This window comes from Delphinapterus leucas, chromosome 19, assembly GCF_059928025.1.
Source record: "Delphinapterus leucas isolate spDelLeu-1000000601 "Yukka" chromosome 19, BTC_Dleu_Yukka2, whole genome shotgun sequence".
Classification (NCBI taxonomy): domain Eukaryota; kingdom Metazoa; phylum Chordata; class Mammalia; order Artiodactyla; family Monodontidae; genus Delphinapterus; species Delphinapterus leucas.
In genome coordinates, this window is record NC_143147.1 from 58,017,826 (window position 1) to 58,042,421 (window position 24,596).

Here is a 24,596-nt window from a genome sequence, read left to right on the forward strand (position 1 = left end):
CTGCCCGGTTGGTCGTGTTGCTGCGTTGGCCTAAACACAGGTCCTCTGAGGCCCGGCCACGCATGTGGCCTTGAAGTCATGCTCTGCTCTCTTCTCTCCCAGGCCGGGTGTCCTTCTTCACCTCGGGGTCCGAGAACCTGCACCGGGTGGAGAAGGTTCACTGGGGCACCCGCTACGCCATCACCATCGCCTTCACCTGCGACCCCGACCATGGCATCGCGGACCCAACGTTCACGTAGCCCCGGGAGGCCTGTCCAGCAGCCCTACAGGGAAGCAGCCACGCTGGACACACACCCCTTCCCTCTCGCTCAGCCCATTTCCACTGAACAAGGTGCCTTACGAATCATCCTGAATTTTGATTTGCTAACATTTGATCATTTTTCAACTGTGAGTAAGTGGAGGGAACCAGTTTCCCCTCACAAGCGTCAGCATTGGCTTTGCTATGCTGATGTGGGGCCCGGGAGCTGGCAGGGCCAACATGCCCTCCTTTTCTCAGGAAGGGATCCCGTGCCCAGGGTGGAATCCCCGTTTGTCAGCAGACAGAGGGTCATTACCCGGCCACTGGAGACCGACTTAAGTGTGGATGAAGCTGAGTGGGGCCAGCAGCCTCCACTCGGGGAACCAGAATCAGCATTATGGCACCTTGGAGAAGGTTCTGGGGGCAGGCAGCTCTGGGAGCAGCAGCTGGAGGGCTGATACTGCTGGATTCTGGGTGGAGGCGAACATCTGATGTTCTGGCGACTCTGGGCAGAGCCCCCAACACTGCTGGCCACTGAGAGTCACCCTGGCACCATGTTCATGCCAGGCTGGGCTCTGCCCCATCACCAGACAGGGTCCCTGACACAAGGTCCGAGGGTGTTCCCAGCGTGGCCATCCACAGCTCGCCTGGGGCCTTCTGCCAAGCTGAGGGTCCGTCTGCTCAGGTTCAGGTCTTAGCAACCCTCTTCTCGTCCTGGAGCTGTCCATGCCTTTTACATAAAAGTAACAGTCAGGGGAGCCAGGAATAGTAAATAAACTGGTCATGGGGGAAGCCTGGGTAGCACGGCCCCAGGATAAGGGCAGCTCCATCAGTTGGCTTCTGCCAGGGTCGGGCAAGGTCCCAGGGCCGCCCCACAAAGCAACTGGCCTGGGGTTTGGGCATCTTCTGGGAGAACAGCCGATCACCCGCTGTGAGTGCAAAGGGATCCCCAGAAATGGCTCTGGGAGCAGGACTCTCCCGGCCACCCTGACCCAGGAGGAGCCTCAACACTTTCCCCTTCGCCCACCCAGCATGGACCTGTGGACACGGCCACCGCAGCCCCACATGTTCCCCACACTCTGCAGTCACAGGGCTGCTTGGGCTCATACCGAAAGGGGCAGCATTCCTGGACCCTGGGATGAGCCATTTGCGTGGCACCTGAGGAGGCTCCATGAGGGTCTGGAAGCCAGGACCCCTGGGTCCGCCCCTTGGTTTGCCGGGTGTCCCTTCTGCACCGTGGTGATGATATGCGTGTCTCAGGGCTGTAGGGGCCGAGCTTCCACGTGCAGACAGTGGCTTGGGATCTGCTACCTTCTGGGTCATGGTTGCAGTTTCCAGAAAGGCAGGGCCACCACCCACATGATGGCCTGGATTGTGGTTCCTGTTTTTAAAGGACTTTGGGCAGATCTGGGAAGGATGAAGCCCACGCTCTGGGTGGCGGGCAGGGCTGACCTTAGGGTTGGCGATGCTTTGGGGACACTGTCTCTAGGCTGCACCAGCCGGCCTCAGTCCTGTGCAGGAAAAGCTACCCCCTCCCGTCCAGGTTGTCCTCTGGCTTCTCCTGTCTTGGGTTTTCAAAGGTTTGTTGCTCTGGTCTCAGGTTGAGATGCGAATTCCGACAGGAAAGCCCCGTGCAGGCCTCACTTTGTTCTGTAACCTTCATGTTATCTGAATGACGCCTTACCCTCGGTGTGAGGATGGGCAGACGTTCTCGGGTATTCCACAGCCCACGTGGCCACTCACTACATCTAAGGAGGGGGGGGTCTGATGGTTGTTGTGGTTGAAGTGCTTTGGAAATAAGTAAGTTATTGGTTTTAATTGACATTCTTTGCTACTTATCCTGTTCATAATCATCACAGAGGTACTTGGACAAAGAAATAAAGATATTTGGGCAAAAGCAAGAATGTCCTTCTTTTCAGAAATTCCCTGGCGGTCCAGTGGTTAGGATTCTGCACTTTCACTGCTGAGGGCATGGGTTCAATCCCTGGTCGGGGAACTAAGATCCCACAAGTCACTCTGCGTGGCAAAAAAAAAAAAAAAAAAAAATGTCCTTCTTTTAAAATAAGAGAAGATGCGTAGCCCATGCCGGTGACCTCCAGAAGCGCTCACCTGGGGCCGCGTGGGCATCTCCGTCCTACAGGATGGTCCTGACTGAGAGCAGATGTGGTGTGTTCCAGGGAGAAGAGGACGTTCCTGGCACGTCCTCTGCTGAGTGATTTATTTCCTAATAAAAGTGTTTAGTCTAAATCAAAGAACATGAGCATTGGTCTCACTGCTGGAAAGAAGGGGTTGCCGCTCCGTCTCTCCTGGCGAGCTGGCCGCCAGGGCCAGGCCTGAGCACGGCTGAGCCTCCGTGAGAGCGGAAGCTGAAACATCAGGTCAGGAGCTGACCCAGTGGGACGGGGTCCGAGCCAGCTGCGAGTTACCTCACCTGCCCCGTGCAGGAGAAAATGGCAGAAGATCACAACGTGCCAGGCAGGGCGTCCAGGGAGGGCATGCAGGGCAGGTGTGGCCCCACCATTTGTGTGGGAGTTGGGCTCGGCCAGTGCAGGGAGGGTGGGGTCCCTTGTGTCCACCTTGAGGCTGGGCACCTCCGCTGTGCAGGGCCTCTGCTTTCTCACCGGGTGGGCAGGTGTGGCTGACCTCTCGCCTTGCCTTGGGGTTCCAGGAGGCTCGGAAGGTGCTCGGCAGCGACAGACAGCGGGACCGGGCGTGAGCGTGGGCAGGCGGGAAGGATGTGGCTGTGGCATCCCCGTGATTAGGGCGGGGCCAGTGGGCAGGGGCCGCAGAGCAGGGCGCCGTGGCTTCGGGTGGTTGTCGCAGGGGCCACAGAGATGCCGCTGGCGGGACGGCATGGGGGTTGCTGTTTATAGAAATCTCCGCAGCTGCCCAGCCTGTCTCAGGGCTGGCCCCAGAGCAAAACACCAGCCTGTTTGTTCCCCTTTGAGTTACAACTGGAACCACCTCGAATGGTCTCGGGATCCATGCTGGTTCTCAGTCCTGATCTTCTAACCCTGGAGCCACTTCGCTTCCGTGTTCTCTCCTCCAACATGGTCTTCACAGGAGAACTGGGGACCAAGCTGCCCCAGTCCCCACCAGCCCTCAGCCCCCAGGCAGCACTGACTCCCGGGCATCTCTTGGGCTTGTGCTGTGGGGCCTCGGGCGCAGGTATTTCTCATGCAGTCCAGGGAAGTGGTCCCAGCCACCAGCCCCCTAATTGGCGGCATCTCTGCCCCAGCCGCCGGGTACTGGCTCATTTGCCTTCTGAAGTCACAGCGTCTCAGAGCCTCCCACACCTTCTAGAGGTTTTCACAGGAAGGAAGAGTTTGGGGACACTTCTGCTTATCCCTGAGACTGGGGGCCGAGGACCCAAGACCCCAGCAATGTGAGTCCTGAATGATGCAGCGTATTCCAGAAACCAAGCCAGTCACACCAAACTCAGGGCCCTGGCAGTGCTCAGCCTGGAAGGCAGGGGCCGGGGTGTGTCGGGGGGAGGCAGGCGGGGGCAGGTGGGAGCCGCAAGAGTTTATCCCCCAGCGTGTGTACAATCTGAGGAGTGTTGACAAAGTACAAAGCAGCAAGACAGATGAAATGACATAGCAGATTGCGGCCAAGCAGGGGAGAACACCAGGGACCCAGATGTCAATCGAACTTCAGGCCTGAGGCTCCCGGTGGCCCCAGGGAAGAGGGAAACATCCTAAGTCCACATCCAACCCATCTCGGGGTCTCCTTGGATGCACTGACACATTAATACCAGTTTCTTATCTTGATCTTGAGTTTAAGGCCCCCATTCCGCCCCAGGAATGGGCCCTGCAGGCTCCTGTCTACTAACTCAGCCCCTAGTAGCCCCTCTGTACCCCTGTTCACCCTCGGGGGCCTGAACCTCCTCTGCTGGCCAGCACACCATGCTTTGCAGAGTGGCAGGGGAGGCTCTGGACCAGCACTGATGGCTGTGCTCTGTCCCCTGCAGATCTGAGGCCCCACCTTTGTTGCAGCAAAAAATAAAAATAAAAAAATAAAAAAATAGAAATGAGTAAACGGCCTTAGGCACATACCAGCCAAACAGGCCTGAAAGAGTTAAGCAATCTCAGTTATTCTTTAGCTGTTACTACTACCACTTGTAGCTAGACTTGTCCTTCACAAAGCTAATTACTTTCTGATTCCATAGGAATTATACTCTGTACCTGGCGTCCTTCTCCCCCTACACTTCCTTGTAGGATTCTGCATCTCAAAAGGAAGGTCACAGCGACAACTTCGGGGACACCAGGCTGGGTCGCTGAGCTGCCTGACACCAGCTTTTGGCTGAAAATTTGCAGAAGAAAAAAAAAAAAATACAAGACCTTCATTGCTTTGAGACTTATCACCTACCCATAGACCATGAGCCCTGGAATATGAAACTCTCTCCATTCCCAGGAAAAGGGGGGCACAGTTCTCAAGGCGCTAGCCTGCTGTGTTCCCCCTTTGCCAGGCAAAGAATAAGAAAAGCTATCTTTCCCGTTCCTCCAAAACTCTGTCTCCGTATTTCTTTTCAGCATCGGTGCCCAGAGAGCCAGGATTCTTGGCATCACCTCTATGTTCCTTCCATCTCAGCACCTTTGAGGCCAAGCAGATCCCAATGGAGCTGGGGGTGCAGGTGAGCCCCCATTCCCGAGAAGGCCAGGGAGGGCTGGGCCTTGCCTGCCCCAATGCAGGGCACCTCTCCCACCCTGCAGCATGTGGGTCATGGCTACCACCCCCCATCCCAGTGAACACACAAGGTGGAGGCTTGGAATCTTGCTGCAGCCACACACCTGGCCAGGTGCCCAGCTTGAGCCCCCTGCCCCCACCAGTCGTCCCTGGGTTTCCCAGGCCTGGGGGCATTCACCTGTCTCCTCCCATGCCCCTTGTTAAAGAACAGACAGCTGAGGAGGGTCTCTTAGGAAAGGCCCCATTCCTGGGAAATTCCGGTGAGAGGAGGAGGGAGGGGAGAGAAAGGGGGAGGTGGGTGGGTACCGTCCAGGTTCTCTGCACACCCAGGGTGGGTCCTGGACCAAGACGTCCTCCCCAGGAAAAAGTGGGCCACGTGCTTACACCTGCTGCCCCCTCCCAGAGTCCCCAGCCCCCGACAAGCTCTCCCTGCCCACCCCATGTAGCCAAATCTCCCCCTCCCCCTGCCCTTACCTGTAGGGGCTGCAAGGGGCTTAGCAGGGCTTGTGGGGTGAGGTGGACATGGCAGTGAGGTGGGGGCCACGCAGTGGGTGCTCTCCTGTGCCCGTGTCTCTATGAGGCCAATGCAGGGCGGGGGTGGAGTTGCTGTTCCCTGGGGACCCCTGCCCTCCACGCCCCACTGGCCCCTTGGAGCCCTCGCTGAGGCCTCACATCCAGGGTGTGTGGGTCTTGCCTCCTGGGGCATGGCATCAGGCACACACCCCTCAGCGGGGGAATCCAGACCCCTCAGCCAGGTCAGGACCTGCCCACGAGACCCCAGCTAGCACCCCAACCTCGCTGCCAGCTCAGGCAGCCTTCCTGCATCCATCACAGGTGGGCATGTGGGCTCACGTTGATCCTTCACACCTCCCCCCATCCCTATAATCACTCGTGCACCAGGACCACCTCCCGGCCACATTTCTGGTGGAGAAGGCTCCTGGCTTCCAGCTGCCTGCTGCCCAGCCTGGCGCATTGTGGGGCACACAGGGTCCATCCCAGCTCTGCCCAGCCACCATGGGCTGGGGGGAGGGGGCAGGATGAGGAGAGGGGTGGGGGGCGCTGGGAGGCTGAGGGCAGAAATGGAGGTCCCCCCCGCCCCATCAGACCCCAGTCCCAGCCCTGACTCGCCCCGGCCCTGGGGAGTAATCTTGGTGCAGGGCAGCCAACTCTGAACCCGGGCAGCCTCGGTATTTCACACTGACACATAGTTTTGGGGTGAGACCAGACTCTGGGCTTTCAATCACGCTGCGGGGTACCTCGAGCCACAAAGGGCAAAGGCAGGTGGATGCTCCCAGCTCCTGCAGGTCCCAGGTCCCATGTGGCCTGGTTAAGAGAATTTTGTATAAAAGATGACCCAGTGGTGAGCTCGCCAAGGGGGCCACCTGAGGGCCAGGGAATTTGCACATGGAAGAAGGGCAGAGAGGGGCTGGAACACTGGACCGGAGTCCCCAGGCCGCCTACCGCCCCAGCTGCCTCCTGGCTCTGACCCTGCTCACCACTCAGGCCTGCCAGGCCTTGGTCTCCACAGCTCCAGGAGGGGAAAGGTGGCAGGACAGAGCCATCCAGCCTGGGGGCCCGCTCTGGGCAGCTCAGGGGATGGGGCTCTCCTCTGGGCCCTCACGGGGTCCCAGGAGAACTGGCTCCCACCCCCTGTGTGGGGCTGGGCCCTCGGCCGGCCTGGAAAAGGCAGGAGTCTGGAGCGCCTGGCTGCTGGCCATTGGCAGCCTCTCGGGCTTCCTGCTCAGAGCGTCATCTGTCTGGAATTCCAATGGAAAAAACCCTGCTCTTGCAAGTGGGCCCTGTGGCTCTCAGATTCCTGGTTTGGTGGTTTGCAGATGTATGGGACCCAGGCTAGATTCTGGTCATCCCCACCCCCTGCCTGGGATGGGGGGCTCCCACCTTCTGCTGGCTGAGCCCCCTCCTTTCTCTTGCATGCTGGGTGTGTGAGTGAAGGTGCCGATGAGCTGAGGGCTTTCTCCAGAGCAAGAAGGCTGGCCCTCCAGGTGACCTGGATCAGGAAGACCAGTCAGCTGGGCGTGTTCAGGTGTGGAACCAGGTAAGAGTTCAGGTCTCTGCACCCCTGAACTAGGCCACCCTACCAGGCAGGGCCACTGTCACTGTGTCACCCATGGCCCTAGGCACTGCCCCCCAGAGCTCCATTTGGTGAGGACAGTCTACAAGAGCAGAGAGCTCCCTAGGCAGGTAAAAGTGATGTGTCTACTGGTTGTAGGTGCAACTCAATTCCCAAAGAATGACTTCCTGGAAAAACTAGGAGTAGACGAAACTTTGGACTGTGTGTGTATCTTTGTTGATGAGTAATTTACACAAAGTGCAGCAGCCCTGGGCATGCAGCCTGGTGACACGCACTCTGTGCACTGGTGCATCTCCTTGTGGAGCTGGGCTCTCCCTGCCTCCACCCCTGGGGACCCACAGAAGGTGGCAGGGAGGGGCTCAAGGCACAGGTCTCTGGACTGGGCCAGGCCACTCTCCTGGGCCTGTAAAAACCCACAGGTCAGCAGCCAAATCCCGGCCAAGCCTGAGCCTCTTGGAAACTGAGTGGCCTGCGAAGCAGGAATGTGCTGCACCTGGTAAATCCATCATCCATCATCCGATCCTCCGCCACTAGGCTCCTGGATCCCTGTGCCTTCTGTGAGCTTGGCTGTGAACTCGGCTGTGAACTCACCCGCCTCTGGCTCCTTCCCCACCTTCCACCAACCCCCTCCCCCACCTCCAGGAAGACGGTAGACAGAATAAGAGGGGTCAGCGGGTCCCTGGTGGAGGGACAGTTTGTCCATTCATTCATTCATTCCCCACTGGGTGCTGGCCGCCACTGTCCTGGTCACAGGCCCCACAGCCTGCATGACCCCTGTCCCCACTCCTTGTTTTTGCTATAGGAACCGAAGGGAGTGGGCTGGAGAAGCTCAGGGAAGAGGGTGCAGGGGGTGGGGGTGGGGCCGGGGACATGCCCCAGGCCTGGCACACGGCTCCCTCCCGATGCAGCTGGGCACCCAGTCCCCATGGCTCTGTGCCCAAGGTCTTCCAGAGGAGTTTCATGCACCACCCCCAGCAAAGGCCTCCCTGCCCAGCCCGCACTCCATTAACCCAGCTTCAAGGGAGCCCCCCCCCCCCCGCCGGAACGAAGTCCAAATTCACAAAACCTTCCATCTGAGCACAGTGTCTCACAAAGGGATCCCAGTAGCCGTCTATGAAAAGAAGTTCGTTCCCCCAGTGCAGGGTGGGGGTGGCCCTGGGGCAGTGGTCGGGACTGAAGTGAGGGCAAGAGTGCCTCAAAAGAAAGCCGTAAGGAGCACCGTGGGCTGAGCCTGGCCTTGGCATTTTGCCTCTTCACCTGCAAGTCTGGGTGTTGGGTGGATGGCATTGAAATGTCGAGACCTCGTATATCACCCTGAGTGACCCTCAGCCCGAGTGCTCATCCGTCAGACAGCCGACAGCCCTCCCGTCCCCACTACTGGCCACCACTGCCCTGGAGGCCAGGGCTGGACTCAGACAGAAGGCGCACTCAGCTCCTGGCATCCAGGGCTGTAGCAGGAGTGCCCGCTGCTCTTCCTGGTCCTCCTGTCATTTCCCACCCCTCCCCCTCCTTTCTCCCCCCATCCCTCCCCTTTTCTCCTTCCTCCTCCCTTCTCCACTCCCCCGACTGGCTCCTCAGGCCAGGAAGGCGGTAGCCCCAGGTGAGGCCTCCAGGTTTCAGGAGCTCGGTCTGGATCTGATGCTTGCAGAGTGGACAGGGACACTGTCACGATTTTCTTGAGTGGTGGCCTGTGTCCCCCTCCCTCCCTGGTTATGTGTAAAGTAGCTCTGTGCACAGCTCTGGTGGTCCCCTGCTCAGGATGAGCAGATGCTATCATCCAGGGCGTCCAGTGCAGGCTGTTGGGGGACTGGGGGTCCTGACAATGGGAGAAGGATGCCCAGGCAGAGGCCCACGCCCACACTGGCACCTGTGGGGGCCTGAGATTCTGGGGCAGGCAGGCAAGGGACGGGATGCAGGCAGCGGAGCAGCCCACGCTGGTGCCGACAGCACCTGTGCCCACCCCAGGGGGACCCTGCAGGACCAGGCCCCTCACCACAGGCCCAAGAGCATCTCAGGCTACAACTGTGGTTGCGGAGTGTGGGAGTTAAGGTCAAAGGGCCCCAGCGCCCGGGGGTGAACATCCACCCGGGGCTTCCCTGGCTCTGTTCCCGATGACCTGCCCCCCACAGCGTCCACACTGCCAGATCTCCAGCAAAGCCCTGTGGCCTTAAGCATCGGATACCATGAGGGAATCTGCAGAGTGAATCCCGGGTTCTGAGCCCTCCTCCCTGCCTTTGAACTGTTGGAAAAGAGTCGGCATGCGGAGCAGCCCCAGCCTCCCAGCAGGATGTGAGAGCAGCCAGACCTGTGGACATGCCTGGTCAGTGCCTTCCTGGAGACGGGACGGGAGACCTGGTCGGTGCCTTCCCCAGGTCACAGAGGGTGGTGGTGACCTGGTCAGTGCCTTTCTGGGGACAGGGGAAGCTGGCCGAAAGGGTTCCGATGACCTATAGAAGCAAGACGATCCATAGTGAACATGGCCGTGAGGATGTCCCTTTCTCTCGAGGGGCCCTGCCGGCTGCCCCTCCCTCAGTACATGTTGCCAGGTGGGGAAGCCCCAGGTGGCTGGGACAGAACTGGAGGTGAGGAGGCCTGCACTCACTCCCATTGGAGGCCAAGGTGATGAGGATGGGAAGGGGGGTGCCCCTGCCCCCCACAGCCTGCGGGCAGCACTGCCCTCCCCGCCCCTGCCCGTCTGAGCAAGGCCTATGGCCCTGGCCCCACAGGCGCGTGACTCTGAGAGACGGTCACCATCGGAGCTGCCCGTTCTTAATCCGAGTTTACCCAGAACAGCTGCTCTTTCGTCATAAAACAGTGCCTGCCCCGAGGGAGGGCAGCATGGGCAGGACGGAGAGGCCAGGAGGACATGAGGACAGGAGCCCTCACGCAGGGCAGCTGGAAGGAGCGGCAAATACACAGTCCTCCGGGAACAGTCCAGAGGTTCCAGAGCAGCAACGCCTCCACACAGATGCGCACACGGGCGTCCACGGCGGCTCTGTTCATTTGGAGAAAATGTGGCAGCAGCTCAAATGCCCAAAACCGACACATGTTCATCCAACGGGGCACATACAGCTCTGCCCAAGCTGTGCAGCTGGGCGTCTGTTCCCGGAATGTGGTGGGTGAGGCTCCTCCATGCGGTTGGAGGCCTTTCAGCAAAACTGGAGGTTTCCGGGAAAGAAGGAATTCTACCCCAAGACTGCAGCATCTTCTCCTGCCTGAGTTTCCAGCCCACCACCCCATCGATGGACCTCAGACATGCCAGCCCCTTAATCGCTGAACCAATTCCTTCATAGAACCTTCCATTATTTATGTCTGTCCTAATTGGTCAGTTTCTCTGGAGCTCCCTGCCTGACAGATGTCTCGAGGCTGGATTGTGATGATGGTTGCACAGCTCTGTCTTTTCACTGAAAATCGTTACTTGCACTTTAAGCGGGTGAGTTTTATGGTGTGAGACGGTCCCCAGTAAAGCTGTAGCATTTGAACAGGAGCCCTCACCTGCTAGAGCTGGTTCTAGACATGCCCCGGTTGGCCCCTCACCCCAGGACCCTCTGCTGTCCAGCTTGCGAAGGGCTGGGCACCATTCCTGATGGGCTGATAACTGCGGGCCTTGAGCCAGACTAGGCCTCCATAAATCATCCGTCCCTGACTGGTTGGTCCCGGGGGCCTGGGGTGAGGGGAGAGGGAGGGGCTGTGGGTGGTGGATCCAGGGAGGTCGGCCAAGCCACAGTAGGCCAGCAGGAGTCTCCTTGTGGCTGTGTGTGTGGGTACACAGGCATGAGAGCCTGCGTAACATTTTTAAACACTCTGAAACACTCAGGGTGTCATCATGAGGCTCCCCAGAGGCTGGGCACTTCCAAGCAGAAGATGGGAGGACAGCCCCTGCAGCTGTCCCAGGCCTGGTAGTGGAGGCTCGCCCGGCCCACCTGGGAGCATTAACCAGGGTACTCAGGTCTTAAGTTTGAAGCCAAAAATGTAACTTTTTCAGCATCACTCCGAGAAACAGCGCACAGAGCACCTTCACACATACAGATGAATGGGGGCTGCAGGGCCATTTCTGGGGGTCTCAGTTTTCTAAGTTTGGGGGCTTCTTAACACATCCTGGAATCAGGATTTGGGAAGCAGAGACCCAGGGTCTTGGTCAAGGTACAAACTTTGGGCTGTTTACTTCCAAAAACATTTGGGGTCCCAAGTTGCACTGGTGGCCTTGGACCCCATACTTAGGGGCCAGCGGGGAGGGAGGTGTAGATCTCCACCTGCCCACACGTTAGGATCCTGTCAGGGTCTTGAAAGGGGTCCAGGAGGGCCTGGCCGGTGGTGAGTCTAATGTGCAGCCAAGGCTGAGGCCCAGCTGTGGGATGTGAGCTGGGGCCACAATGTGGAGTGTACAGGCCACTGGACGGTTGGGTAGGGGTGGGGAGAGGTCCAAAATCTCTCCCTGTGGGCGGGCTCTCTGCAGGCAGGGTCCAGTGGTCTTGATGTCCACAGGAGGCCCAGCTCGGATGCTGCACACAAGAGGCATGAGATAAACCCCAGGTCTGGGGAGGGAGAGGCAGGTGAGCTGCTGAAGGGAGAGGAATTCTGGCTCATGGTTTCAGTTTAGGTGCTGAGTTCCTGCCCTGGAGTGATGCCCCAGCTGCCTCTCCTCCCTGAGCAGGTTGAGGCTGATGGCTCCCTGCCCCGCCCCAGGGTCTCAGGCCCCCACATCCAGGGCCCGGCTCAGGCCTGATGGCACCCGCCCACCGTGTCAGGAAGGCTGAATGGCTGGACGTGTCTCCTCCCCAGCCAGGTGGACAGGCTCATCCAAGTGCGGGGGGACGTCTAGGGGTCCTGCCTCCGTTGACATCCCACCCACACTGCTGCGGCAGGACAAGGCTCGAAGAGCTCAGAGTTTATTGTTCCAGGTGCTGAAGCTGTGAGGGATGGAGCCACATGGGAGCCGGGAGGGATGGGGAGAGGGCCATGCACCAGCCAGGAGGAGGGTCCCATGCAGGCAGCCTGTGTGCCTACACGCTGTCGCCTGCCAGTGTGTGCCCTGCCACGTGTCATGTAGGCGCTCACGTCTGCTGGGGGCAGTGAAGACTCCACTCACCACCATCTTCAGAAGCTGGTCCTGGGCCTGAGCCTCCTACAGACCCTCACAGATGGACGGGGCAGGGGGACATTACGGGAAGGTGGCTGGGCTGATGGAGCTGAAGTGAGTGATGGGGGAGGGAGAGCAGGGAACTTTCTGGAAGAGGACTGAGGAAGGGAGGCAGGCAGTGGGGGAGTCCAGGAGTGACCTGGGCTCTGGGGGCCACTCCCCACCCCCACTCCAGCGCCCACGTGGAGGCTGGGGACGCTCAGGTGCAGAGCCCCCTAGGGGCGGCCTGGGACAGCGCGATGGTCTCGCTGGCCTGCTGGCTGCTGGAGGACAGTGAGTGGCCTGAGCTGCGCTGGCAGCCGGTGCGGGCCTGCAGGAAGCTGTGGGTACCCCCGGGCCGGTGGGCGCCCCTGCCTTGGAGCGAGCGCTGGCGGTACTCGCGGTAGTTCTTAGTGAGCAGCGTGTAGAGGAAGGGGTTTACGCAGCTGTTGCTGTAGGTGAGGCAGGTGGTCAGGTAGTTGACAATGAGGGTGGAGCGGGGCGTGAGCGGCGGGGTCCCGCGGTACTGGGTGAGGAGCTGCCACAGCCAGAAGGGCAGGAAGCAGGCCCAGAAGAGCAGCACGATGCCCAGGATGAGGTAGAGCACCCTGGGGTTGGGTAGCCGCCGTGTCTGCGTGAAGGAAGCCCGCTGCGACTGCCAGTAGGCCCGGGCCAGGCGGACGTAGAGCAGCCCGATGACCACGCCGGGCCCCACGATGCTGGTCCCGAAGAGCAGTGTCAGGTAGGTGCGGTGGGCGCGCTGGCCCCAGGCCGGCAGGCAGAGGCTCTTGTGGCCCCTGCGGACCAGCCGGATGGCCAGCATCATGGGCAGTGCCAGCAACAGCGCCAGCAGCCACGTGCCCAGTGCCAGGACCTTGCGGTAGCCCTTGGAACGCTGCACCATGTCCAGTGGCCTCACCACGGCGGTGTAGCGCTCACTGCTCATGAGGGTCAGGGTGAAGATGCTGGCGTGCATGGTCAGGAAGTCCAGGCTGAAGAGGACACGGCAGCCCACGTCGCCGAAGTGCCATGCCTTGGTGACGTAGGTGGCCACGATGAAGGGGATGCTGAGCAGGTAGAGCAAGTCCGCCAGCGCCAGGTTGATGACGTAGACGTACATGGAGGCCGAGGTGTGCAGGAAGCGGCACATGACAGCCAGCGTGTACAAGTTGCCCACCACGCCAACCACGCCCATGGCCGAGAGCACCACCCCAATGGTGCCCGTGGCCACCAGGTCCTCCAGGGAGCTGGGCTCCGCTGGGCTGGCCCACGAGCTGTTGAGAGAGGCATTGGGGGTGCCAGGCGGCTCGGACATGGTGCTGCCTGTCGTAGCCAGCACAGGGAACCTGCTCAACGGCTCTGGACTCAGCGCCGTCTCTGCTGCCTCACACTGGGCTTGGGGCTGGGGCCTGCTGCTCCTTTAGGCAGAGAAGGGGCATCTGTGAATGACAAGCTCGTCCTGCGGGAGAGGATGCCCATTAAAGATGCAGGTCAGGCACCCCCTCCCACTCCCAGGAGGCCGTGAGAGGACACAGTTCCCACTGGGCTAGGGAGGCCTGCAGAGGGATGGGGTTCGCCAGCTGCAACACCCCCTTGGGGACTCTTCATTCAAAACTCTAACACTCTGCCTCGTTACCCCAGCTATGTAGGGGGACCACCTAGACCAGCTGCTCCCCGTGCATGCCCCGGCAGCACCCCCACCCTGGGCCTCAATGCAAGTCCAAAGGCCTCTGGGCTGGCTGGACTTTTCTGAAAACCAGAGCGCACCAGGCAGACTGCAGGGGTGGGGTCAGCAGTGGATGGAACCAGGAGTCCTCCCTAGGCCTCCTCACTTCCTCATCTGTGAAGGGCAGGGTGACCGTGCTGACCCCTGCATCCTTTCTCCCAATTTATTTCTCCTGTATGTTTTTTTAAAAAAAATTTTGTTCGGATTGCAAAAGTAGTATCTGCTGACTTTAAAGTTCAAATAGGAAAATATGTTTGGTAAAGAGGGGAAAGCCTTTGTAATCTCTCTTTATCTACATGGGGAAAATGAGCCTTAATGCCTACCTCCCACCACACGTGAAAATAATTCAAGATGGACTGTGCACCTGTATGTAACAGAGTAAATCAATTAATTAATCAAGTTCTGGAAGAAAGGAGAATATCTGCATGACCTTGGGTAGGCAAAGATTTCTCAAAAAAAAAAAAAGAGCAAGAAATACTTGCAATAAAAGACCCATCAAGTGGATTTCATTAAAATTAAGAACTTCACTGAGAGAGTAAAAAATGTAAACCATGGACTAGGAAAAGATTATCAGAAGACATATATCAGGGCTTCCCTGGTGGCACAGTGGTTGAGAGTCCGCCTGCCAATGCAGGGGACACAGTTTCGTGCCCCGGTCCGGGAAGATCCCACATGCCGCAGAGCGGCTGGGCCCGTGAGCCATGGCCGCTGAGCCTGCGCGTCCGGAGCCTGTGCTCCACAACGGGAGAGGCCACAACAGTGAGAGGCCCGTGTACCGCAAAAAAAAAAAGAAGACATATATCAGGCAAAGAACTAGTAATCAAAATATATGAAAGAACTACAAATCAATAACGACTAATGACTCATTTGGAAAAAAAAAAAAAAGACAAGATTTGAATAGGAAATTCTCAAAAGAGGATGTCCAAATGGCCAAGAAGCACATGAAAGGATGCTCAACATCATTAGTCATCTAGGAGATTAGGGTAAAAACCTCTGCACCCTCACCAGGATGGCTGGAATCAAAAAGGCAGATCCCAAGTGCTGGGAGGATGTGGAGGAACCAGACTCCTGAACTGCTGGAGGGGCCATAGAATGGTGCAGCCCCTGTGGAAAACAATCTGGCACCATCAAAAAAAAAAAGTAAAGTTGGACACACGCATGTCCTCTCATCCAGCAGTTCCACTCTTAGGTTTGTGTCCAAGAGAAATGAGTGCAAATGTCCACAAAAAGCAAGAGTGAGAATGTTCACAGCAGGCAGGAGCTGGAAACCACCCAACTGTCCATGAATAGTAGTGTGGATAAAGAAACTGTGACCCCTCCATAAAAATGCTCTGAGATGATGAAGAAGATGGAATTACCCTACAGTCAACAACTTGATGAAACTCAAATATGCTATGTTGAGAAAAACAAAACAAAACAAAAAAACAGACACAAAGAGTACACTGTGATTCCATTTACCTGAAGTTCTGGAGCAGGCAAAATCTCTATGATAGCTGTTGCCGGGGTGTCAACTGGTAGGGGGCGCTGGAGAGCACTCTAAGAGATGGATTTGTGCTGTGTCCTCAAGTGGTGGTGGTTACACAGGTGTAGACACGTGTAAAAACTAACGGAGTTGCACGCCTATGACCCTTGCTGTGTGAAAATTGCCGTCATAAGAAAAAAAGACCTAAAACTGGAAATACCTGAACTGAGGGGAGAGGCCCCTCTGTCGCCCCATCTCCCCACATCCAGGGAAAACACTGGCTCCAGGTTTTTTCCCTCTACAGGTCCAGCGTTCACACTAACACATAAACTCGGGGCGTCCACCCGACGTGGTCTGAGCCCTCCGTGCAGAAGGGAACCTGGGTGCAGAGATGCCGCCCCAGACCCCCTCTCCGCGGGACCCGGCCCAGCCTCGAGTCTGGCGAGGACAGCTGGGGGCCTTCCTACTGGCCGGAGGCTCCCTCCCCGGCCAACGACCCCCGGGGGTCAGGGTTCCGGAGCCCTCCCCCAGGGGCTGCAGCGAACCGAGCCGAGGGCGCCCCTGGGAGGGACGCGAAGCCCTCGTCGAGACCGCGGCGCGCACCTCATCGCTCGCCACCCGAAGCGCTGCACACCCTCCCCGAGGCGCGAGGAGGGCTCAGTGGCCCTGCGATCCTACCTGGCACAGTGCGGGCCGGCGGGGAGGGCGCCCCGCGCACCAGGTCGCGGCCCCCGCCCCGCACCCTCTCAGCGCTCATGCCCACCTCAGTCACTGGACCATCAGGTCTGTGCGCGGATCCCTGGGGTCGCGCTCGGGACGTCCTCCTCGCCGCCACGCGTCGCCGGGAACCTTCCGAGGGTTCCGTCCCGGACGGGAGCGCGGAGGGGCGTGCGGGCTCCCAGCGGCGCGTGGTGGAGGGGAGCCCGCCCGCCGGTCCCGCCGGGAGAGCCTCTCTCCGCGCCCAGACCCCTGTCGCCGCCGCCACCTGCCCGGCCGCCAGCTGGGAATGCGCCGGGGCCCTGCGCCCGGCCTGGGCATTAATAACCCGGGGGGGCCGCGGGAGGGGGGGTGGGGATGCGCTGGGGCGGCGGGGGAGGCGCGGGCGCGGGGAGGGCAGCCGGCGCGGGGGCGGGGGGGCGCGCAGGGAAGGGGGCAGGTCACTCCTCGGCCGTGGGGTGAAGCCGAGTCCAGGCAGGTTGCAGCCCTTGTGCGGGGCGTCTCTGCTTCCCTTCGCCCTCTGCACCCCACCCCTCAGTTTCCCAGGCGCTGAGCGGTTGTCAGTGAAGCCCTGGACCCTCCCGTGCACCTGGTGGGGACACAGTGGGGGGGGGGTTCTGAGACACCGAGGCGGGGCCGAGACCCAGTGGCATTAATGACATTCATAATGTGCACTCGTCACTACTTCCAAAACCTTTTATCAACCCAAACAGAAACTGTCCCCATTAAACAACTCTGCATCCCACCCCCCCAGGCCCTAACAACCACTATTCTCCTTCTGTCTCCATTTTTTACTTGACTACTCCAGGAACCCACCTCCTGCGAGTGGGATCATACAGTTTTTGTTGTTTAGTGTCTGGCTTCTTTCACTTACTATGATGTCTAAGAGGTTCCTCCATGTTGTAGCAAGTGTCAGAGCTTCCTTCCTTTTCAAGGCTGAATACTATTCCATCATTTACACACCACATTTATTTATCCCTTCATCTGTGATGGACTCTTGGGTTGTTTGCCCCTTTTGGTGATGGTGACTAGTGCTATTTTGATTCACAATTTCCTGTTCCTTTTATGGATCATATTTCTTCCTTTATCTCTCTCTTTTTTTTTTTTTTGCGGTACGCGGGCCTCTCACTGTTGTGGCCTCTCCCGTTGTGGGGCACAGGCTCCGGACGCGCAGGCTCAGCGGCCATGGCTCACGGGCCCAGGTGCTCTGCGGCATGTGGGATCTTCCCGGACCGGGGCACGAACCTGTGTCCCCTGCATTGGCAGGCGGACTCTCAACCACTGCGCCACCAGGGAAGCCCTGGCAGGTGGATTCATTAACCACTGTGCCACCAGGGAAGCCACTGCAGCTGTTTTAATGGAAAGAGTGAATTAATTCGCATTGGAACGACATTGCCAGGGGGTGGGGGCTGGGAGGACACTGGGGGCTGTTCTTCACAGGTCCTCTGGAAAGAGAACGGACAGTTATCCCTACTCTGGGCCAATGTGCTACAACTTTTACATTTGATTTTTTTTAATTGAGGTGAAATTCACACAACATAAAATCAACTATTCAGTGGCATGTAGTGCATTCATAAAATTGTGCAAGTTATTGCCTCTGTCTAGTTCCAGAACATTTTCATTACCTCAGAAGGAGACCCTACATCCATTAAGCAATTATTTCCCCCTCCCCCTTTCCCTCAGTCTCTGTCAACCACTCATCTGCTACTGTCTCTATGGATTTGCCTATTCCGGACATTTCATATAAATGAAATCATACAATATATGGTCTTTTGTGACAGGCTTCATTTACTTATCACACTGTTTTTAAGATTTATCCACCTTGCAGCATCAGAACTTCACTCCCTTTCATGGTTGAATAATACCCCTTTGTATGGCTAGATCACTGTTTACCCGTTTGTCAGTTGATGGACTTTTGGGTTGTTTCCACCTTTTGGCTATCGTGAATAATGCTGCTATGAGCATGTGTGTGTATGTTTTGAAATTATTTGGGTATATAGCTAGGAATAGAATCACTGGGTCGTATGGTAATTATGTTTAATTTTTTTAGGATACATTGGATCTTATTTCGTCTTCACCATAACCTTGTGAGTTGATGTTTCCCCCCCCCCCCCATTTTCAGAGGAGAAGACCTGAGGAACCAGCTTGTAGCCTCTTGGCAAAGAGCTGGGGCTCTTGCTTGGATCCTGCTGCAGGGCTGCCTTCTCCTTACCTCCGCATCCCACAATACTGCAAAGCAGATGGGTCATTAAAAAAAGAGTCTGCCCAAAACAAGCGTTTGTTGGAGTGATGAATAAACGGACTGTTTAACCTGGAGGGACAGAGAGAGGAGGGAACGAAGGCAAGACCGTGCTGAGTTTATTTGGAAGAAGAGCCAGGTGCACGTTAAAATACAGATTCCAAGTCGATAAATGCCCACAGAATTATGAGATCGTGTTGAAATGAAGTGTTTCGAATGGCTGCTGCATTAATGCCTTCTATCTAATTAGCATCGGAAGTCTTCATGATTTAAGACCTGGAGACTTACTTCTGAAAGATACGAGAGAAAAAGACTGCCCCCAAAGTTCGATGAAAGGATCTCACTGCTACTGTTAATACCTAACACAGCAGCACCCCCTCACCCCCACACCCCCAGAGTGGACCCTTAGATCTGCATCTTTCACTGAAAGGGATACAGCCCATCCTTGGATCATTGGAGGCTATGCCAGCTGAGACCCGCAACGGAGGATTGTAGAAACCTCCAGATTGGTCGTTTGTAAGAAAGAGAAGCTGCCAATAAAGAGCTTTTTCCTGGCCCAGAGCACCCTGGTGACAAGACCTCCAGAGCGTCCTTCTCCAGTGAGTCTGCAGAGAATGGGCAGGCTGGTGCATACTGCCCCCTACCCCTGGTGTCATGAACATTATGAGCAATCTTTGCACATGGTTCTGCCTCGAGTTGTTTTTTTGTTTTAATATCAAGGGCACAGATTTAGATTCATTAAAATCTGTATTTGGTGACACTCTCATTGTAGTTCAAAGCATTCCCTTTCTTATTTTAGGCATGTGTGTATGTGTTGTTCTTTATAATGTGATAAATACCTCTGAACACCATGAGCCGAAAAACTGACCAGAATCCTCATCTGGCCTGTGCTGCTCCCCACTCTGTTCCCTGCTCCCAGGGGATTTAAACATGTAACAGTGACTCCACCCAGACACTGAGACAATGAGGCCAATCCACAGGGACTAGTTGAGGACAGTCAGCACAGGGGCTTGATACAAAACTTTTATTGCATTATTTAATTAAAAAAACAAAGAAACGGGAACTAAACTGTCAAACGCATTAAATGGCCAACATTCGAAACCAGGTCTTCTCCTGCTACAGACTAGAGTGTCCAGTGCTGCTGACAGGGTCCTGTGGAGCCCCAGAGACCGTCCGGTGGTCCTGTCACCCCAGACTCCTGAGTGTGCCTGGAAGTATCTCACCCATAACGTCTCTCCACAAGTCCAGGGCAGGGCTGGGGCATGGCACTGCACCCTGCTCTCCACGCCACACCCTATAGCAGTTGTTCACACCAGCACATCCTTGTCAGTGTCATGTCCCTAACTCCATGACAGTTGACAGGTAAAAACTTCCCTCCCCAATACTGGCATTTGTGTTGCTTCCCCCTTAGGCTGTGGTGCGTGCCATTTCTCAGTCTCTGGGCCACTCACCATTCTTCTTCCCCAGGCCCAAGTCTCCAACCTTTGCTAATTGCTAGTAACAACCCTGGCTGTTGTGGAGGGGTCAGTCCTTCCCAGCTTCTGGTGTCCTGGGGAAGCCAGGACAATGGTGACCACTTGGGCCTCAGTTCCTCAGTTCAGGGGCCCTGGAAACATGGCAGCTCCCCCAGGGCTGAGGCTCCCATGACAGCCAGGCTCTCCCCAGGCCCTCTGGGCCCACTGGTGCTGGGATCCCATCCTTGGGTGGAGGACTGTGGCCTAGAGGCCGAGTCCCCCTCCTCTGCCTCCCTCTTGGTCCAGGGTGAAGAAGAGAGGATGGTGAATCCCCTTTTAAGCAGGACTGAGTCCGCAGGGACCAGCTCTTCATTCTGCCCTGGACGAGAGGATTCCAGAATGCTTAGCCTCCACCGGTGCTTCTGGGGTGCATCTTGGAGTCTCACCACTCTCACCTCATCAGGCTCCAGCAGCAGTTTCCAACACCAGTCTGGGGTCCTCAGGGCCCATCCTGGCTTCATCTTCCGGAGGTAGATGGCATCATAGCAGCCCACCATAAAGGTGACCTGCAGGTCCAGTAACGAGGCCTTGGCCTCAACAGGGCCCGTGGCCCGGGTGGTGCCCAGCTCCAATACCATGGGCTCCCGCCGGGGGCAGGTCCACTTTGAAAAACTCCTGCCATGGAGGAGAAGGGCTTGGCCAGTGTGAGCAGGTAGGGAGTCCCCCAAATCTCCAGGGAAGGCTTTGGGTCCAGTCAGCATCCTCAGCGCCCAGGCCCAGGGGTGTGGCATCCTGAGGCTCCAGCTCCGTGGGCACAAAGTGCTCATCCAGGCCCTCCTCTTCGGACCCCATGAGGCCTGACGCCAGGGTGCCCCACCCCCAGTCCACAAACCCACCCTGTGCAGGCTGCCCTTGGCCCAGCCCCCAGCTTGGTCCCATCCCCGGGGATGACCCCTGCTCAGACCCTGCCTCAGTGTGGTCCATCAGCTCAGGGTCCCAATCTTCATCTTCCCAGTCTTCCAACTCCAGCAACTGTCCAAGGTCCAGAAAGGCAGCCTTGAAGCAAGCGAAGCAGACCCTTAGCTGGCTGCCATGTTGAAGCTGATACATCCAGGACGTGTACAGGTAGGACAAGCCCTCCGCCTCACACCGCATGCTGACTGGGGGGCACATGGCCACGCCGCCTACAGGACTTGCTGGGATCTTAGGGGGCCTGGCCCACAGGTGGGGGGCACAGTGAAGTGCTGGGCGGCAGGGAGGAGGGGGCGTGAGAACGAGGAGGAGAACGTGGAGGATCAGGAGGAGGACAAAGGTGTTTCCTGTGTGGGGATTTGGGGGGGGGGATGAACTGGGTCCTAATCCAACAGGGACCTGCAGAGGTTGGGAGGGACAAACTTCTGGAATTATCTTCAGCTGATGCAAGTGTTCTGTCCTCTGGGAACTGCAAAGAAAAGCAGTGAGGTTAGGGCCTCCCAGCAGGCAGGTGGGAGCAGGTCACGCAGGGACGAGCTGGGTGCAAGGACCTTTGGGGTCAGACCCGGCCCTTTCGCTCTGCCTCTGCTCAGTTTAGCTGATCTGGGGCCAGTGGGCCACACAGCCTCTCCCCCATCCGACTCCCTACCCTCCCACCTCAGGGATCCCAAAACCCAGTCCGCCTTGCCTGATGGAACTGAAGGAAACCGAGGCAACCTGTCACAACCTGAGGGAACCTGACTGATCATGAGGGAAACTGTCGGAACCTGATGCAAGCTGTCAGAACCTGAGGGAACCTGTCAGAACCTGAACAAATCTGACCGAATCTGACAGAACCTGACCAAATCTGACTGAATTTGACAGAACCTGACTGAATCTGAGAGAAGCTGTTGGAACCTGACTGAACCTGGGAACCTGAAAAAACCTGTCAGAACATGACAGAACCTGAGAGAAACTGCCAGAAACTGAGGGAACCTGTCAAAACCTGAGAGAATCTGTCAGAACCTAAGGGAAGCTGTCAGAACGTGACTGAACCTGAGGGAACCTGTGAGAATCTGACAGAACCTGAGTGTACCTGCAAGAACTTGACGGAACCTTACTGAACCTGTCAGAAACTGATGGAACCTGAGGGAACGTGTCAGAACCTTACGGAACCTGAGAGAGCTGTCAGAACCTGACAGAACCTGAGGGATCCTCACAGAACCTGAGAGAATCTGTCAGAACCAGTCAGAGCCTGACCAAATCTAACAGAACCTGACAGAACCTGAAGGAGCCTGACAGAACCATCCCTACCTGAGCTAGCCCGTCTGGCCTGAGGCCACGCTGGACCACGTGAACTCTTCAGCCTCCAAGCCCCACACTGCAGCAGCCCACAGGCCCCAGACCCTCTCCTCAGTCTGAGGGGTCTCCCTCCTGGCCTGGCACCTCCCTCCTGTGGGCACCTGGGTGGAAAGGAGGGGACACAGCCCACCTGGGTATATAAAGGGCCATTTCCCATGGTGCTCTGGGCTCATCTGCATATCTCCCATGAGCCTCAGCCCACCAGGAAATGAAACTGCTGAGTCATTCCTCTCCTCCCCTCCCCCCTCAACCCCGCCCCGCCCCGCCCCACCCCGCCCCGCCCTGCCCTGCCCCGCCCCGGAGAGCCTGTGCAGCCCCCATGGAGGGCAGGGCAGTTTCCCCAACACTGTCCACAGGGTGATTGTGCCCGTGATATTTGCTCCTCTGAGGGCTGAGAAAAGACTGTTTCCATCCGTCTTTCAATATGCAGGTTTCTGAAATTCTGTGGGCAAGTGTCTCTCTTATGGTCATTGTTCTATCCCTGGGTGCCCTGGGTGACCTGTTTGGTCAAGGGTCCTAGCCTTCTGTGATTATAATAGATTCCTTCTTTGTACCTCTTGGTTAAAGTTTCTCTATGAATTTCAGAAACCGATCGATTGCCAATTATATACATTTTAAGCACATTTCTGTCTCTTTGGCTTGTCTCACTTTTGTTTTGTTTTGTTTTTTTGCGGTACGCCGGCCTCTTCCGTTGCGGAGCACAGGCTCCAGGCGCGCAGGCTCAGCGGCCATGGCTCACGGGCCCAGCCGCTCCGCGGCATGTGGGATCTTCCCGGACCGGGGCACGAACCTGTGTCCCCTGCATCGGCAGGCGGACTCTCAACCACTGCGCCGCCAGGGAAGCCCTCTTCTCACTTTTAAAATAAAGCCTCTTTAAATGAGCCTTTAAGCCTCTTTCACTTTTTTGAAAATACATTTTAACCACATTTTACACTTTTGTGTTTCACCTTTTCACTCTGTTTAAAGTCTGTAGGTATGGTCAAATGTATCAGTCTCTTTTTTGAGAAAATATTTTTTTGGTCTTTGTAAAGAACATCTTCAGTTCTCCAAGACCACAATGTTAGTTTCTTATATCTTCATATAATTCTTTCACATTTTTTTGTTTCTTTTGCTTCTTAATTTTTAATTTAAATGTAAGTTGCTTTTGTAAAAAAGAAAAAAAGAATGTAATACAAGAGAATAGGTACAGGTATCCCTCGCTTTTCAAAAGTTCTTTTTACGCCACTTCTTTTTTATGAAAGACCTACATTAATACCTGTTTTCGCTAGCCAAAAGAAATCCCAAGAGGATTTTTGCTAAAAAGGCGATTGTTTCATTGCTTTATGCCATTTCGGCTTATGAAAGATTTCATTGGTAGGCTCTACTTGGATAGTGGGGAACACCTGTAGATGGCTTTTTAAATAATTTGCTAAATTAATCACATCATTCAGTCCTTCCTTGCAAATTTCCAACCAGTGCATCCAACTGCATCTGCCACATCTCCCCAAGGACATCTGACGAGTATTCCCAAGTGAACAAGTTTGCATCTAGGCTCCTGGTCAGCATCTGGGTCTGCAGGAGAAGACCACCTGACTCTGGAATTAGATGACAGTAAAGTTCCTTGGATCAGTGGTTCCCCAGTTTTGCTGCATGTTAAAATTGTCTTAGGAGTTCGAAAAATCCCATGGCACAGCATGTGGCAGACACCCTGAGATGACCCCCAGGCAGTCATGCCCTCCTCATGATTGGAGGGGAAAATGTGAGTTGCTTCTAACCAACAAAAGTGACAAGGTGATGGATGTCGCCCTCTTGATTACATTATTTTATATATATGTACATTATTGCATATATTATATATTACACATTATTTTCTATACATACATACACTATCAAATATTTATATCTTTATATACATGTACACACATACACATGTACATGTGCAGACGTGCACTTCCTCTCCCATGGTCTTAAGGAAGGAAAGCTCTGTGTTGTGACTGGCTAGAGGCTGGAGCTCTGGGGCCCCTGGCCCTCGCCTGCCGGGCAGGGACTGTGAGGTGCAGGGACTGTGAGGCAGGTGGCTGCCTCAGGTGGTTTGGAAGAGCTGTGGACTTGGAGGTGGAGGGACATTCTGTGACCTGCAGGGACACGAGGTGCCCCCTCTCTGGCCCCTCCCAGGGCTGGGACACTAACAAATAGCAGTGACCCTCCTGGTGACTTCTCACTTGTCTGCTGAGCCCGGCAAGCCATTGCCTCCCCAGCATTAATCTGTCCTCTATATGTGCCTTTATCACCACCTCTGGGCCGAGCACCCAGAGCAGAGGACTGACTTTGACTCAGGTCTCTGTATTTGTATTCAGAGAGGAAACTCAGAACATAAAACGTGATCATTTGGAGAGATATTCCCCCATTCCCTTCTCAATGCCCAGGGTTGTCAGGCTTTGATTCCACCCAGGACATCTCTGGGGCAGAGCCTGTGCCCCCAACCCCTTACCTGACCCCAGCTGTCCCCTCCGGCAGATGAGCAGTGCTGAGGCCTGGGGGGCGATGCCCCCACAGCAAGGAGGCCAAGAG

At 56.4% G+C, this 24,596-nt stretch overlaps 3 protein-coding genes across 3 annotated transcripts in view; 1 reads left to right on the forward strand and 2 right to left on the reverse strand.

Moving 5' to 3' along the window:
- The window catches only part of OGFOD3 (2-oxoglutarate and iron dependent oxygenase domain containing 3), a 33,259-nt gene extending 16,939 nt beyond the window's left edge, over positions 1–16,320 (forward strand). Inside the window, exon 9 of the mRNA XM_022589244.3 lies at positions 103–16,320. Within this exon, the coding sequence (XP_022444952.1) occupies positions 103–239 (137 nt within the window). The 3' untranslated portion in view covers positions 240–16,320. The remainder of the gene's footprint in view (positions 1–102) is intronic.
- UTS2R (urotensin 2 receptor) lies at positions 12,232–13,563 on the reverse strand. The gene has a single exon (XM_022589903.3). The coding sequence runs from the start codon at positions 13,448–13,450 to the stop codon at positions 12,356–12,358; it is 1,095 nt and encodes a 364-aa protein (XP_022445611.1). The 5' UTR covers positions 13,451–13,563; the 3' UTR covers positions 12,232–12,355.
- Positions 16,321–19,803: 3,483 nt separating the features above from the next.
- Positions 19,804–20,918, reverse strand: TEX19 (testis expressed 19). Its single transcript, XM_022589883.2, is given in 2 exon segments — positions 19,804–20,377; positions 20,379–20,918. Coding segments are annotated over 2 exon segments (1,029 nt in total). The 5' UTR covers positions 20,907–20,918; the 3' UTR covers positions 19,804–19,876.
- Positions 20,919–24,596: the final 3,678 nt, after the last annotated feature.

Bases quoted from the DNA above. Each gene is read 5' to 3' on its own strand.
- UTS2R (XM_022589903.3), bottom strand. From the start codon at position 13,450: ATGTCCGAGCCGCCTGGCACCCCCAATGCCTCTCTCAACAGCTCGTGG.